This window comes from Chiloscyllium plagiosum, unplaced genomic scaffold (assembly GCF_037043375.1).
Source record: "Chiloscyllium plagiosum isolate Xiang-an unplaced genomic scaffold, Cpla_swu_hap1 HiC_scaffold_24, whole genome shotgun sequence".
In the NCBI taxonomy this organism is placed as follows: Eukaryota; Metazoa; Chordata; class Chondrichthyes; order Orectolobiformes; family Hemiscylliidae; genus Chiloscyllium; species Chiloscyllium plagiosum.
The window spans coordinates 9112169-9126862 of NW_028270162.1; the positions used below are offsets into that span (position 1 = coordinate 9112169).

The 14694-nt window shown below is 40.5% G+C and overlaps 1 protein-coding gene across 3 annotated transcripts in view; it reads right to left on the reverse strand.

Moving 5' to 3' along the window:
* Nucleotides 1–14694, reverse strand: part of tango2 (transport and golgi organization 2 homolog (Drosophila)) — a 214006-nt gene that overhangs the window by 27325 nt on the left and 171987 nt on the right. For all 3 annotated transcript variants that reach the window (XM_087999878.1, XM_087999876.1, XM_087999877.1), the window contains one exon: nucleotides 4511–4581. In XM_087999878.1, the coding sequence (XP_087856004.1) occupies nucleotides 4511–4581 (71 nt within the window). The remainder of the gene's footprint in view (nucleotides 1–4510; nucleotides 4582–14694) is intronic.

Genomic DNA, 14694 nt, shown 5'->3' on the forward strand with positions numbered 1-14694 from the left:
ATATTACTAGCACTGAAGATTTTGGTGGGTTGATTTTCAATTTGGGATTTGGACCCGAACAGATCAAATGATGTAATATCAAAATCTTCACCTCCTATTTAATATAGAGGTAAATATGATACCCAACTAATAGTGTTGAGCTTTGCATGGGGACAGAAAATGCCTGTTGAAGCAAAGAAAAATGGCCTCCGTGGTGGGGTTCTGGCACTGTCTTGCACAAGAGAGGAAGAAGAACTTTGGAGGGTCAGAAACCTTCAGGCCCAAAGAAGTGGCGAAAGGACTAGCCAAGCAGTATTGTGTCTCATTGTGAAACCCCTGCGGGATAAAAAATTGCCCGAGTTAAAAAGTCTTTTCAGGCCCCTGCATTGAACCTGACAGGTACGTACTAAGGTCCAATACAGTGCTTGGGTTTGGAGATTGCTAAATTAAAAATTACATTAAGGCACTCCCTGGCCTAATAACAAGATCCTCAAGAATCTTACTGGGCAGCTGATTGGAGGCAAGTGGATTCCTGGTACCCCATCCTCATGCCTTCCAAAATTGTGTAATATTCCAGGAATGGTAGAGTCATAAAGTCATGTAGCATGGAAACAGATCCTTCTGCCCAACTCTTCCTTGCTGACCAGTTTTCCTAAACTGAACTAGTCCCATTTGGTTGCATTTGACCCATATCCCTCCAAACCTATCTTATCCATGTACCTTTCTAAGTATCTTTAATTTTTATAAAAGTACTTGCCTCTACCACTTCCTCTTGCAGCTTGTTCCATATATGTACTACCCTCTATGTGAAAGAGTTGTCCCTCAGGTCCATTTTAAATTTTTTCCTCTCAATTTAAAGTAATGCTGTCTAGTTTTGTACTCCTTTACCTTGGGGAAAAAACCTCGACTACTCACTTTATCATGATTTTATAAACCTCTATAAGGTCAGCCCTCAGTCTCCTACGTTCTAGAGAAAAAAACCTCAATCTATCCAACCTTTCCTTATAACTCAAGCCCTCCAGTCTCAGTAACATCCTTGTCTACACTCCTTCCAGTTTAATAACATCCTTCTTATAGTAAGGCAACCAAAATTGTAAGCAGTAATCCAAATGAGGCCTTACTAATATCTTGTACAGCTATAACATGACATCTCAACTCCTGTAATCATACTCTGACCAATGAAGGCAACTATGCCAAACTCTTGCTTCACCAGAGGTAGGACTTTCAAGGAATTATGCTGCTACCCTTGGTCTCTTTGTTCAACAACACTCACCAGGGCCCTACCATTAATTGTGCAAGTTCTGCCCTGGTTTGTCTCACAAAATTTATATAAATATGAGTTTTGCATTTAAGTTCCATTTGCCATTCCTCAACCCAATGATCAGATTGATCAAGATCTTGCTGTATTCTTTGATAACGTTCTTCACTGCCCAATTTAACACTAATTTTGGTGTCATCTGCAAGCTTCCTATATTCTCATCCAAATCGTTCATATAAATGACAAACAACAGTGGACCCAGCACCGATCCTTGTGGCACACACCACTGGTTACAGAACACCAGTCTGAGCAACAATCTTCTACTATTACCCTCTGTCTTCTACCATCAAGCCAATTTTGTATTCAATTGGCTATCTCTCCCTGGATTCCATGTAATCTAATCTTACTAATCAGTCTATCATATATTGAAGGCCTTGCTAAAGTCCATGAAGACAATGTCTACTGCTTTGCCTTCATCTATTTACTTGGTCACCTCTTCACCAAACTCAATCAAGTTTGTGAGTCACAATTTCCCACACACAAAGCCATGCTGACTATTCTTAATCAGTCCTTTCCTTTCCAAATGCATGTATAATTTTGACATGACACTCTTCAGAAATAGTAATTTTCAACATATGCCTGTACCCATTCTCACCCTTCCTTCAAATAAGCATTTAGCCTCCTGATTCATCCATCTCTGGCCATTATGGTACAGAATCTTCATAAAATGTACTCTAAAAACAAATCTACAGAAATACACAAAATCTGCATGTATTAAAATAATCTCCATGTTTACTGCCGTTTAAAACTTTGTGGGTAACTGCAGCTATGTACCTTACTGCATTGAATATAGACTGTGTCCAAGAGACTACTGATCTTGAGGAACATAATAAACAAGTCACTTCTTTTCAAATATCTCGATGAATCTACTTTCAAATGAAGCTTTCAGGGCATGAACTTTGATGATCATTTACCCTCTCCAGCTCAAAGGTGATGAGATTAATTACATTAAAAATATAATTAGTCCAGAGATGTCAGCAACATCACGACAGACTATGGATAAGAATTACAGGGCATTACAAGAACATAAGTTTCAACATCACAGGATTAAGGAGAATCCAAAGGGTTTTTACAAATACATTAAGGACAAAAGGGTAACTAGGGAGAGACTAGAGCCCCTCAAAGATCAGCAAGGCAACCTTTGTGTGGAGCCACAGGAGATGGGGGAAGATACTAAGTGAGTATTTTGCATCAGTATTTACTGTGGAGAAGGACATGGAAGATATAGAATGTAGGGAAATAGATGGTGACATCTTGAAAAATGTTCATGTGACAGTCGAGGAAGTACTGGATATTTTGAAACGCATAAAGGTGGATAAATCCCTAGGACCTGATCAGGTGCACCCTAGAACTCTGTGGGAAGCTAGGAAAGTGATTTCTGGGCCCCTTGCTGAGATATTTGTATCATTGATAGTCACAGGTGAGGTGCCAAAAGACTGGAGGTTGGCTAATGTGGTACCATTACCTAAGAAAGTGATAAGGACAAGGCAGAGAACTATAGACTGGTGAGCCTGACGCGGTGGTGGGCAAGTTATTGGAGGGAATCCTGAGGGACAGGATTTACACATATTTGGAAAGGCAAGGACTGATTAGGGATAGTCAACATTGCTTTGTGCGTGGGAAATCATGTCTCACAAGCTTGAGAGAATTTTTTGAAAAGGTAACAAAGAGGATTGATGAGGGCAGAGTGGTTGACATGATCTATATGGACTTCAGTAAGGCATTCGACAAGATTCCCCATGGGAGACTGCTTAGCAAAGTTAGATCTCATGGAATACAGGGAGAACTAGCCATTTAGATACAGAACTGGCTTGAAGGTAGGAGACAGAGGGTGGTGGTGGAGGGTTGTTTTTTAGACAGGAGGCCTGTGACCTGTGGAGTGCCACAAGGATCGATGCTGGGTCCACTACTTTTCGTCATTTACATAAATGATTTGGATATGAACATAGGAATTTGCAGACGACACCAAAATTGGTGGTGTAGTGGACAACCTCAGATTACAACGGGATTCTTGATCAGATGTGTCAATGGGCTGAGGAGTGGCAGATGGAGATTAATTTAGATAAATGTGAGGTGCTGCATTTTGGGAAAGCAAATCTTAGCAAGACTTATGCACTTAAGGTAAGGTCCTGTGGAGTGTTGCTGAACAAAGAGACCTTGGAGTGCAGATTTATAGCTCCTTGAAAGTACAGTTGCAGGTAGATAGGATAGTGAGGAAGGTGTTTGGTATGCTTTCCTTTATTGGTCAGAGCATTGACTATAGAAGTTGGGAGGTCATGTTGTACAGGACGTTGGTTAGGCCACTCTTGGAATATTACCTGCAATTCTGGTCTCCTTCCTATTGGAAGGATGTTGTGAAACTTGAAAGGCTACAGAAAAGGTTTACAAGAATGTCGCCAGGGTTGGAGGATTTGAGCTATAGGGAGAGGCTGAATAGGCTGAAGCATCAAAGGCTGAGGGGTGACCTTATGGAGGTTTATAAAATCATGAGGGGCATGGATAAGATAAATAGACAAAGTCTTTTCCCTGAGGTGGGGGAGTCCAGAACTAGAGGGCATAGGTTTAGGGTGAGAAGGAAAAGATATAAAAGGGACCTAAGGTGCAACATTTTCACACAGAGGTTGGTGCATGTATAGAATGAGCTGCCACAGAATGTAGTGGAGACTGGTACAATTGCATCATTTAAAAGGCATCTGGATGGGTATATGAATAGGAAGGGTTTTGAGGGATATGGGCCAAGTACTGGCAAATGGGACTAGATTAGGTTGGTTGGCATGGATGAGTTGGACCGAAGGGTCTGTTTCCATGCTGTGCAATTCTATGACTCTATGGCATGGTGCAGAAACTGTTCAGAGAGTAGCTTTTTGGTCTAGGGTGCTCCAGAACAGTCCTGAATAGATCAGATGTGACTGTCAAACTTGTCAGAAGCTGGTTTTCAGTTTTAACTTGTATAGACATGTGCTGCTGTTTTGATAACTTGAACATGAAGTTCTATGGTGTCGATCAGAATGACAGCCATCTTCTGCTGCGTGCTAAGGTTTTGGTTAGATGTATAATTAGACAGAAAATTGCAATATTTTTGTAATGTTTGCAATTGTGCAGATTCCAGAGAGGAGGAGTGTAATTCGAACAAGATCAATTTCTGCATTTTGTACCTGTTCTTGCCCAGCATTTAAGAAAGTTAATTTTATTAACAAATACAAAATCTCAAACCTGGCTCCAGTGTTTTGGGCTCCTGGCCACTTTTGTTTCCATAGTAACACATTGTATCTTCTTTGGTGTTGCTGTAAGAAAATATGATTGGTTTAAGATCTTGCTTTGTGCAGGATTTATGGTAACAATACACAGCTCCTCTTCTGTTGACTGTGGCAGGCCTATCACCAAGCCCACTTCCACACCTGGCAGCCCTGTACTCATTCTGGTATTTCTTTGCTCAACTCACAGAGAACTTTGCCATATCTTCCCGGGTCAGGTTTGTGGAACTGGGAAATACCCTGACCCTGTGCCTCTGACCTGGAAATGAAAATTCAGACTCAGCTGACAAGCACTTTTCTCATGCTTCTCGCAACAACTGCCAAGCCAGCAAAAATAATTTACTTCCCACAAAAAGCTTTTCTTTTGATGATTACTCAAGTCGCTGCAATGAATGGTAAAGCTTTGCAACTCACAACAAAGTTGTATGAAAAGTGCAACACTTGTAATGACCAGAATTCATGTTAATATTTGTCTTTTAAATACAAGGTGGATTATAAGAAAAGTTCGGACCGTAGAACTGACACAAGAAATATAGATATTAATCATTAGAACTGTTGAGAAAAAAACCCGAAGATTTCACATCATACTGTAAGAGCAAGTAGATGCCCATTTAGCCTGAACAGCCTGCTCCATTATTCAATAAGATCAAGATTCATCTGGCTGTGGTCTCAGTTCCATTTTCCTGACTTCTAAACCCCCACCCCTTAACTCGGACTTCCTCGTCTATCAAGAATGTATCTACCTCATCTTTGAATAAATTTAAAGACCCAGCCTCCGTTATCTTCTGGGTAAGACAACTGCACACTCTAATGACTCTTTCACAGAAAAACAAAATCCTCTAATCTTGGCCTTAAAAGGGATTCTCTTATTCTTAAACAATGCCTCCTAATTTCAGTCTCCTCTAAGAGAGGAACACCTCCAGATACCCACCCTCTCAAGTCCCCTCAGGATCTTATATTTTTAATAAGACTGCCACTGATTCTTTAAACTCCAAAGGATATAGGCCTAACCTATGCCAATTTTAAAAATAAGATTAAACCCTTTATCCAGGAAAGAGATGAGTGAATCTTCTCTAAACTACTTCTAAAATAATTAAATATTTTCTCAAGGAAGGGGGCCAAAAGTGTACATCATACTCTAGATTTTGACTTTGTGACAGCGAAGGAAGGACAATATATTTCCAAATCAGGATGGGTTAGGATTAGTAGGGGAACTAACCAAGCTGTGGCCTAACCAACGTTCTGTACAGGTTCAACATACCTTCCTGCTCGTATAATCTATGCCATGACTGATAAAAGCAAGAAATTAAAAGATACAGAATATCTTTTCAAAGTTTCCACCCATTTATATATTTTACATGATCAATATCCCAGGCTCACTCTTTAGAGATCAATGCTAACTTTGGTTACTCTTTTCCTATTCAGTTGCAGGTTCAATGATGTTTGTAGTCTTTTTATCTTCTCCTGTTCTAATATTTTTACTTTGATTTCTCTTCTTCTATGAAGTCTTCCCCTTCAGCTCCATTCTTGGAGACCAATTATTCAACAAATATTAGGGTCCATGAGAAATATCCTTCCTTTTCTTTGTGCTGCCCAAACTGTATCTTCTCATTTAACATGTCTGCTGATGAGTGAACCAAGGAAGTAGCATTAACAGCCTATCAGTTTCCTCCCAAAAAATGAAAAACTAGCCAGTTACCATACATGATACAGAATTGGAAATATATCAGTTCCTTCAATGTCACTGGGTCAAATTCTGGAATTCCCTCCCTAAGGGCATTGTGGATATACCTACAGAAAATGGACTTCAACAGTTCAAGAAGGCAGCTTATCAACCCCTCAAGGGAAATTTGCTACAGCCAATAAATGTTGGTCCAACCAGTGATCCCAATTCCTCTAAATGAAAAAATTTAGAGGAAAAAAACAGCAAAACTTGTGAATGAAAACAGACTCTATCGACTTGTCTTACAAACTTTACAATGGAGGACTAGTGCATTCATTTCCAAGCATTATTTATTTTTTTCACCAGTTTTTCCTTTTGGGAATTACAAACAGGTAGATGTTCCTTAGTATAATTTAACTGAAACGTGAGGAATTACAAATCTAAAATGATGTGCTCAGGTGACACTGTAACTGTATAACAGTGCTTCAGATATGCTTTAGTGAAAATGCAAATAGCTTTATGTAATTCACTGAGTAATCTATGTTCTTAAAATTTTTGTCTATGCATATTTCTGATTTTAATTGCTCTAACTACCTGGGCCCTAAGGTCTGGAACTCCCTGCCGAAAACTCTCTGTCCTCCTTTACAATGATCCTTAAAACCATCCTGTTTGAGTGAGCTTTGAGTTATGTGTCATAATGCGGTACACCTCTTAATGTGGCTTGATGCCAAATTTTGTTTGATTTTGTTCGGGAATGCTTTGGCACATTTTATGATGAAAAAGGCAAGTTGTTGCTGAAGAAAGCTGAACTACTGTAATGACTTTGGCTTGGCATTACCATGTATGTATGCCTGTTTCTGTCAAAACGCATAAAGGTCTGCACCAGGGAAAAGTTAAAAAAAAAGTTCTTTCTGAATCTCTGTAATGATTAAAGGGCAGCATGTCGAATACTGGCATTTTGGAGAAACTTCATTGACAAGTCAAGGGAGTCTTTGATGTTGCAAGCGGGCATCAGAGCCGCCCCGCATTTGCCACGAGACTATGCCTACATCAGGAAATGATAAGAATTCATTTTTGTATTTTAAACAGCAGTCGCAGCTTTAAAACCCACAAAAACTCAGCAGCTGCCGGTCTGCCCATGTGACTGGGAGATAGGAGACAGAGGACAGATAGAATCCACACTAGACCAACATTACCCATGACTCATGGGCCAAAACTCCGGAATTAATTAAATATGGAAACCCATCTCCTAATCACATCAAGAGACTGACTGAAACACACACATACCCATCGATACGGAGCCATTTTGACACAAAGGACAGGCATCCACCAGACAGGTACGGACAGACCAATACACACCAACACCCCAAGGGAACAAAGGGGTTGCTAGCCCCTGCCCTCACAGAGAGAGACAAGCAGATAATACCCGGACCCGTTTTACATAAACCAATTAGCACCCTATTGTGCGTGCCCTGCAACTCTCCTGGGACGGCAGGAAACAGCCTATTCGCACCTACTCCAGTGATGATGGGGAACTATCATCCCATTCATCCTCAAATCCCACACATCCTGACAACTAAAAGTATATAATATGAAGCTGCGCGCGGGAACAGCAGAGCAGCCGAGATTCGGACCTCAGTTGACCTCTGCCGGCGTTACTGCAGTAATAAACGTTACCGATTGTTGAACCGCACTCTGGGCTCGGACTGATATCATTTCATCCGCGCTAACAATGTAAACAGTTTCTTGGATGATGAACTTTTCTATCAGTTCTCTTTGAACTGAACTTCAAGTTACAGAAGAACAAGCATTCAAACCCGTGCAGTTGGCAGTCAGTACCAGGAGGTCCCATCTCTAAATTTATTTCAGCTGCTTGGATACAACCTGTTAAGTGGAAGTTATTTGTTGGACGAAAATCAACGCTGGCCTCAGCTGAATTAAACCTTTGTTTTTCCTTCTGAGCAGGAACCTCTCTCTGTTTCTGATCAGTACTTTTCAAGTTCATGTTATCTTTCTTTGATGATACTGTCTCCATTGAAAAATCAAAGAGTAGGTTGGTCAGAGTTGCTTGTGTGGGGCGGGGGGGGGGAAACAGTTGCAAGACTGTTGAGAGTTATTCCTAAATAAAAAAGAAAATATCCGTAACAGCTAATTTGGAGCATTCGTATGAAATATAAAATTAAGCACACAAGCTCTGAGGGTTCCACATGATAGTGGTTTTAGTGAGGCTTGTGGGAATTTTATCTCCTTCTAATTAATATAGTTTGACTTCAGTTTCTCTCCTCTCAAATCGTACCCTCACTCTGAATCTTGGAAACCAATTACTGCATTCAGTCAGTTCTGAAGAAGGTTTGTGAGGATATGCTTAGTGATCTTTATACCGACTAAATTGGAGATGCTGATGTTGGACTGGTGTGTACAAAGTTAAAAATCACACAACAACAGGTTATAGTCCAACAGTTTTATTTGGAAGCACTAATATTGAAAAGGACCTGGATTGTTTGTTAAGTCTCTCATCGTTTAGAATGACCATGTTGGTTTCAGTGCTTTCATATGTAAATTGCAAAATTTTTTGAAAGAAATTACATTTTCAAGTGAACTTTAACAATTGGTGTCATGTTGGTCCAGATATTGCATTGAAGGTGTGAGGTGCCCTGTGTGAGACTGTCTGTGCCACAATGGCCAGACTGATTCTAATCTAAAAAACAGATTTACAGAATCTTACATGGATTCATGCAGTTTTTGAGCAAAGTAAAATGTAATTCTGCAAGTACAAATTCACCCCACAAACTTATATGTGTATGTGTGCATATGGGTGTGGGGTTATGAGTGTTTGTGAGAGAGTGTGTGTATGTGTGTGAGTGTTAATGTAAAGGGATATGTACAGGATATGGCAATGGATGAATGGACACAGCACAACAATCAACAGACAGGAGTGTTCCCTCCTAGTCGGAGAACACTTCAGCAGTCCGGGACATTCGACCTCGAATCTTCGGTTGATCATCCTCAAAGGCTGACTCTGGGACAGTCAACAACGAAAAGTGGCCGAGCAGAGACTGATAGCCAAGTTTGGTAACCATGGGGATGGCTTCAACCGGGACCTTGGGTTCATGTGACAGTACAGGTGACCCCATTGCACTATACACCCACATGGACAGATGCACACACACAGATACTCCTACACGTGCACACACGCACACACACTCCTACAGACACACACAGTCACCCAGACCCTCTGTCATACACTCCCACACACACCCTCTCACAGGCTTTTTCCCCTTTACACTCACACTCACACACATTCTCTCACAGACATTGATAACCTCCCCCCACCCTCCCAACTCACACACCCATATGCACACATACACATATCCTAGAGGAGGAGGGTACAGAAAGCTAAACACCTTAATTTTTCCACATGATGGACTCCTCTCCAAGAAGTCTAGGAAGGAGGGAGGGGCGAAAGAGAACCAAATCAAAAAGTTACTCAACTTGGAAAATCTTTACCTTACCTGATGGTTTGAGTCCTACTGTTTTATAGAAGAAAATGACCACTTCAGTTGAAGGGTTTTTTTCACACTTTTAAAAAGTCAATTTCATCATTATTTCAACCCGACAGGAGGGTCTCCACTCTCCAATGCCAGCAAATACAACTAAGGCTCTGCATCATTACACAGGACCTCCATGATGATTCACAACTTCAAACTAGCCAAAGTCCACTCTGGAATGTTTACAAAAAACACACCACAGAATGGTAAAATCTGAAAAAGTGCACCATAATTAATGGTGTCAGAGCAGACTGGCAGGGAGAGAGTTACACAATGTGACGGTTTCCACAGCCATGATAAAACAGATGCATTTTTCTTTTCAAAAATGTCAAAGGAAATTCTGTTAAGACTGTATTTTCTTATATTAAATGGGTAAGTACTTTTAATCAAAAAGTACAACTTGGCTTCCCTTTTCATATAATTGAACTTTAAAATAAGATGCCAAGACCTTTGGTATTTATGGTATGAAAGGCTGCCAGGCTGGGCGATTTCCATTAAGCATGAAGTCTGAATGAAATGTATGTGTTCAGTGACAATTATGAGGGCTCACCCTTAATTGCCATCTTTTCACAAGAGTGAACTTGGGGGAAGGGTGTGGTGGTGAGTAAAATAGTATTTTCTTTGTATTCTTATGGAAAACATAGAAATCACAGAGGACTATAAATGAAGCACAATTGAAGCAAATTTTGATATTGTGGTGCTTGTTCCATTTTTAACTGAAATGAACTTACCTCAGATAACATTCCAGCAGTTTTCTTGTTTTGGCAGCTGGAATCAGCCAATGCCGGGGTGGGGCGCCATTGGCTGAGGTTTCATATTGTACATACGTGCAAACTGAGTAATGGAGCAGTAAGTACTCATTTTAAATCAAAATTAGACTATTGGGTTTCTTTGCTTTAATAATATACAACACTGAAAATGAACATGCCTCTAATCCATAATCATCGCTTTGAACCCCAGCATTCTGATTGAAGTAATTCCACAGAGGCTGGTATCCCGTCACCGAGCCATCCTTTATTTACATGTGGAAAGCCCTTGACACTGATCCAGCTTCCTCAGAGTCAGCTCTCAGTGTGAATAGAAACTCTTATAACCCTATTTATATCTGCCAGCCACAGCTCACTGATTGGATCAGATTAACATCCCAGTCAGGTAACTAATATTCACAGAGGTCCACTTGGCTGACCTCGTTACAATCATGACACTGAAGACAGGAAAGAAAGATCTGTGGAAACGTTACTGGAACAAGTTGGAATTACCCAACTGGAAAATATCTTGAAAAGCATTCACTAGATTAGTTAAAAATTCTGCATATTTTGCTCTCTATACAGCCCTTTGAATTAGTCAATACAATAAAGCTAAAACAATTCTCTTAGATATCAGTCAGGGATCTGATGAGTCAGCAGTCAGGTTCTAAGTTGGCCAGACTCCTGGGAGTCTGTTCACTGAAAGTCAAGGATTGTTTGAGCTACTGCTATGGTGGGCAATTTGGGGAAGTCAATTGGAAGCAGTCCATTGGGAGGTAAAGGAGATAAAAATTGTGTAAGTGGAGATAGGTACTCAACATATAAAGATGGGAGACGATCGTGCATGGAGGACACATGGTGCGATGGGAGGGAATCATTGGCAGTCACCATTACCCTGGCTTTGGTGAGGGGGAAATACATTACTATGCTGTAGGCTTGGGGTGCAGGAATAAAGAGATTAAGAGTTCAATAAAAGAGTTGGGTGGTAACATAACGGAACATCAAACCTCTTGGAGTTAATACTGAGGGCAAGTCAGAATAGAACAATGAGGGTTTGGGGTAAGGGTAGATAGATTATCAAGCAAAGTCTGTGACTCAGTTCATAATCACTAATTGTGCTGCTTTACATCCTTGTCTGAATCATGAGTGCACAATGGAAATGAAAAATGGCTGACACCACATCCCGCGTGGGAGGAGTAAGTAGTTTTTTTTTATGAGTCTTTGAGGGAGTGGGCTTGACTTGTGAGGATATTCAAGCAGCAAATGCATTAATCAGACACTCAAGTACAAGTTATTGACATTTGATATCAATGAATTCTGCATGTCAATCTCATGCATTGACTAATTTATCAACTTAAACCCTCGCCACAAGCAAACTTGATCATGTCATTGAACATTATAAATTAATCCTAGTAATGGCTGTGAAACAAAAGTCATGCAAACTGTCAAATTTCACACAAGTTCTACAATTCACAAACACATTCCAAGGTCTTGTAGCCTGTAAATGTTTTAGCAGCTGTTCACCTCACATCTTGGATTATAAAGTTTGCATACCTTTACTTTATACGCAGTTGGAAGCTAGTTGGGGGGAGGGGATTGTGATGCCAAACATGAGGCAAGTTTAGGAAGAAAGAAGAACATGCACAAAAATTTGGACTGCCACTGGTTTGTTTTGGCAAACAGCCAAGTGACCAAACGACACAACAGAAGCTAAGCAGGAGGCTGTCAGTTTGTTCACTCAGCTGGAGAATAAAGCACAGTGGAGAGGAACCAAGAGAGCCAGGAAGTCTCAAATGAATAGAATCCAAAATAAGTTAGATCATTCCGTCCATCCTTGGAATCAGTGTAGTTTTTTGTGCTGCTGTTACACATATGACTAGCCTTGTTAGCCTTTCCTTGTGTACATGGTTCAACACTCCAGTGAATTAGAAGTCTACTGATTATCTTTGCTAGTAACTGCTGAAGCAGCAAGAACTATGAATCAATGGCAATTTAACTGGTGAAACATTTCAATCAAAACAATTCAAGCGGGATTAAAAACATTCCAGAGCTCAAAGGGACTTGGCCATTGAGTGTTTTTTTTAAAAACAGAGGCCTCCCCTTGGCAGACTAAACTCACCAGTCAACAATCCTCCAACTTTCTCTACCCTCCCCAGATTTAGGTTTGATGATAAGAACAGTATAGAAATGCTCTGCGGATTTCAGATGTTGCTGTTCTTGCAGAGCAACAAGATTCAGGGTTGTCACATTCGAAGTGAACATTGACAACATACAACATATGCTGCTACTTGTATTCATGTGATCAACTGCGATATTAAGAGACAGTTAGTGTCAAACCTTGCTATTTGTGACTTTTCCAAATAATGTAGGAACATTAACCTCACCACATCTTGATTTGTGTTGGGTATAGCTCATTTCACATGCACCTTCAACCTCTGGTACCATAAACTTGGCCAGTTTACCAGTTTCAGCTGAAGAGTTGGACAAAGCTGGGAACACACAAACAAGGGATGGATTGGACAGTGCTGGAGATATCAAGAGGGTGCAGCAGGATAAATAGCTCGTGTACCTAAGTGGTCACCATCATAGACAGTAATCAAATTCTCAACATACTTAATGTGCAAACTTTGATGCACTGAATAATATCAAGAAAGTCTTGTGGCCAGAAGCAAAGGACATCATAACATTGTTCCTTCTGATTGCTTCCGACAGGTCCTTCCTGCTGCATCCATTTAGTTCTTGGAAACGGTTATTATGTGTAAATGGGTGGAAAAATCTGGCAAAGCGATCTCTCCTCCTATTTTCTACTCTCATTGCTTCTAGAACTGGAGTACAGAAACCATAGGAAAGATAAACAATATCCTCAGAATGTGTAATCATGAAAATACTTTTCCAGTTAATCAATCCAACTTGGTCTGAAGGTTACATGAAGCACTCAATACCTTGATGGCCTGGCTGGTTGCTGAATTAAGAGAATTTGCAACAGCATGGAATGTTCTGTTGAACTGTATATCTCCCTGCTATTAGACCAAAACTGTATAACAAAAAAAATCATGTCGATGCATAGAGCAAGTTGCAGTGCCCTAGACCGGATTTTAAACAGCTGCTTCTGTTTATCTATTAACTTTGATGGAATCTGCTCGTCCATAGATGATAAAAATATTTAGGTGGGGAAGAACTTCAATCAGTTACAGATAGATATGTTCAGGGTTTGTCTTTTAATATATCAAAAAATAATTCCTCTACACACAGGTGTAGAATGATGAAGTTAATGTAGAAAAATGGGATAATAGGTAAATTGGAAGGAGGTGATACAACAAGACTGAGTGGCCTTGTACAGCAGTTGCTCAAAGTAAGCAAGCAGTTGCAGCAGGCGGTGAAGAGATTGGCCTTCATAGCAAGTGGATTTTAGTACAGGTGCAGGATGTCTTGCTGCAATTGTACAGGGCTTTGGTAAGACCACACTTGGAGCTCTGTGCATAGGTTTTCTCTTCAAAGTTTGTGAAAAGATTTGCAGCTCGGGTGCTCGTTGTTGTGGTTCTGTTTGCCAAGCTGGGAATTTGTGTTGCAGACGTTTCGTCCCCTGTCTAGTTGACATCCTCAGTGCTTGGGAGCCTCCTGTGAAGCGCTTCTGTGATCTTTCCTCAAACCACTACAAATGCCGGAGGAAAGATCACAGACTGACATACGATGGCAGGACTGACATACGATGTGAGGCTGGATTGGTTCGCACCATATTCATTGGAATTTCGAAGAATGACAGGGATCTCATAGAAATCTATACAATTCAAACAGGTTTATAGATGGTAAATGCAAGAAGGATATTCCTGATAAGGGAGTACAAAACCAGGAATCATAGTTCTGAATGTAAGTTTGCTCGTTGAGTTGGAAGGTTTGTTTTCAGATGTTTTGTCACCATACTAGGTAACAAAATCAGTGAGCTACCAGTGAAGCACTGGTGTTATGAGCTGCTTTCTATTTATGTGTTTACATTTCCTTGTGTTGGTGTCATCAAATAGAAAGCGGGTCATAACACCAATACTTCATTCGGAGGCTCACTGATGATGTTGCCTAGTATGGTGATGAAACGTCTGAAAATGAACCTTCCAGCTCAGCGAGCAAACATACATTCAGAATCTCAACCAGAGCTACAAATCTTCTCCAAACTCGCCAGGGATCATAGTCT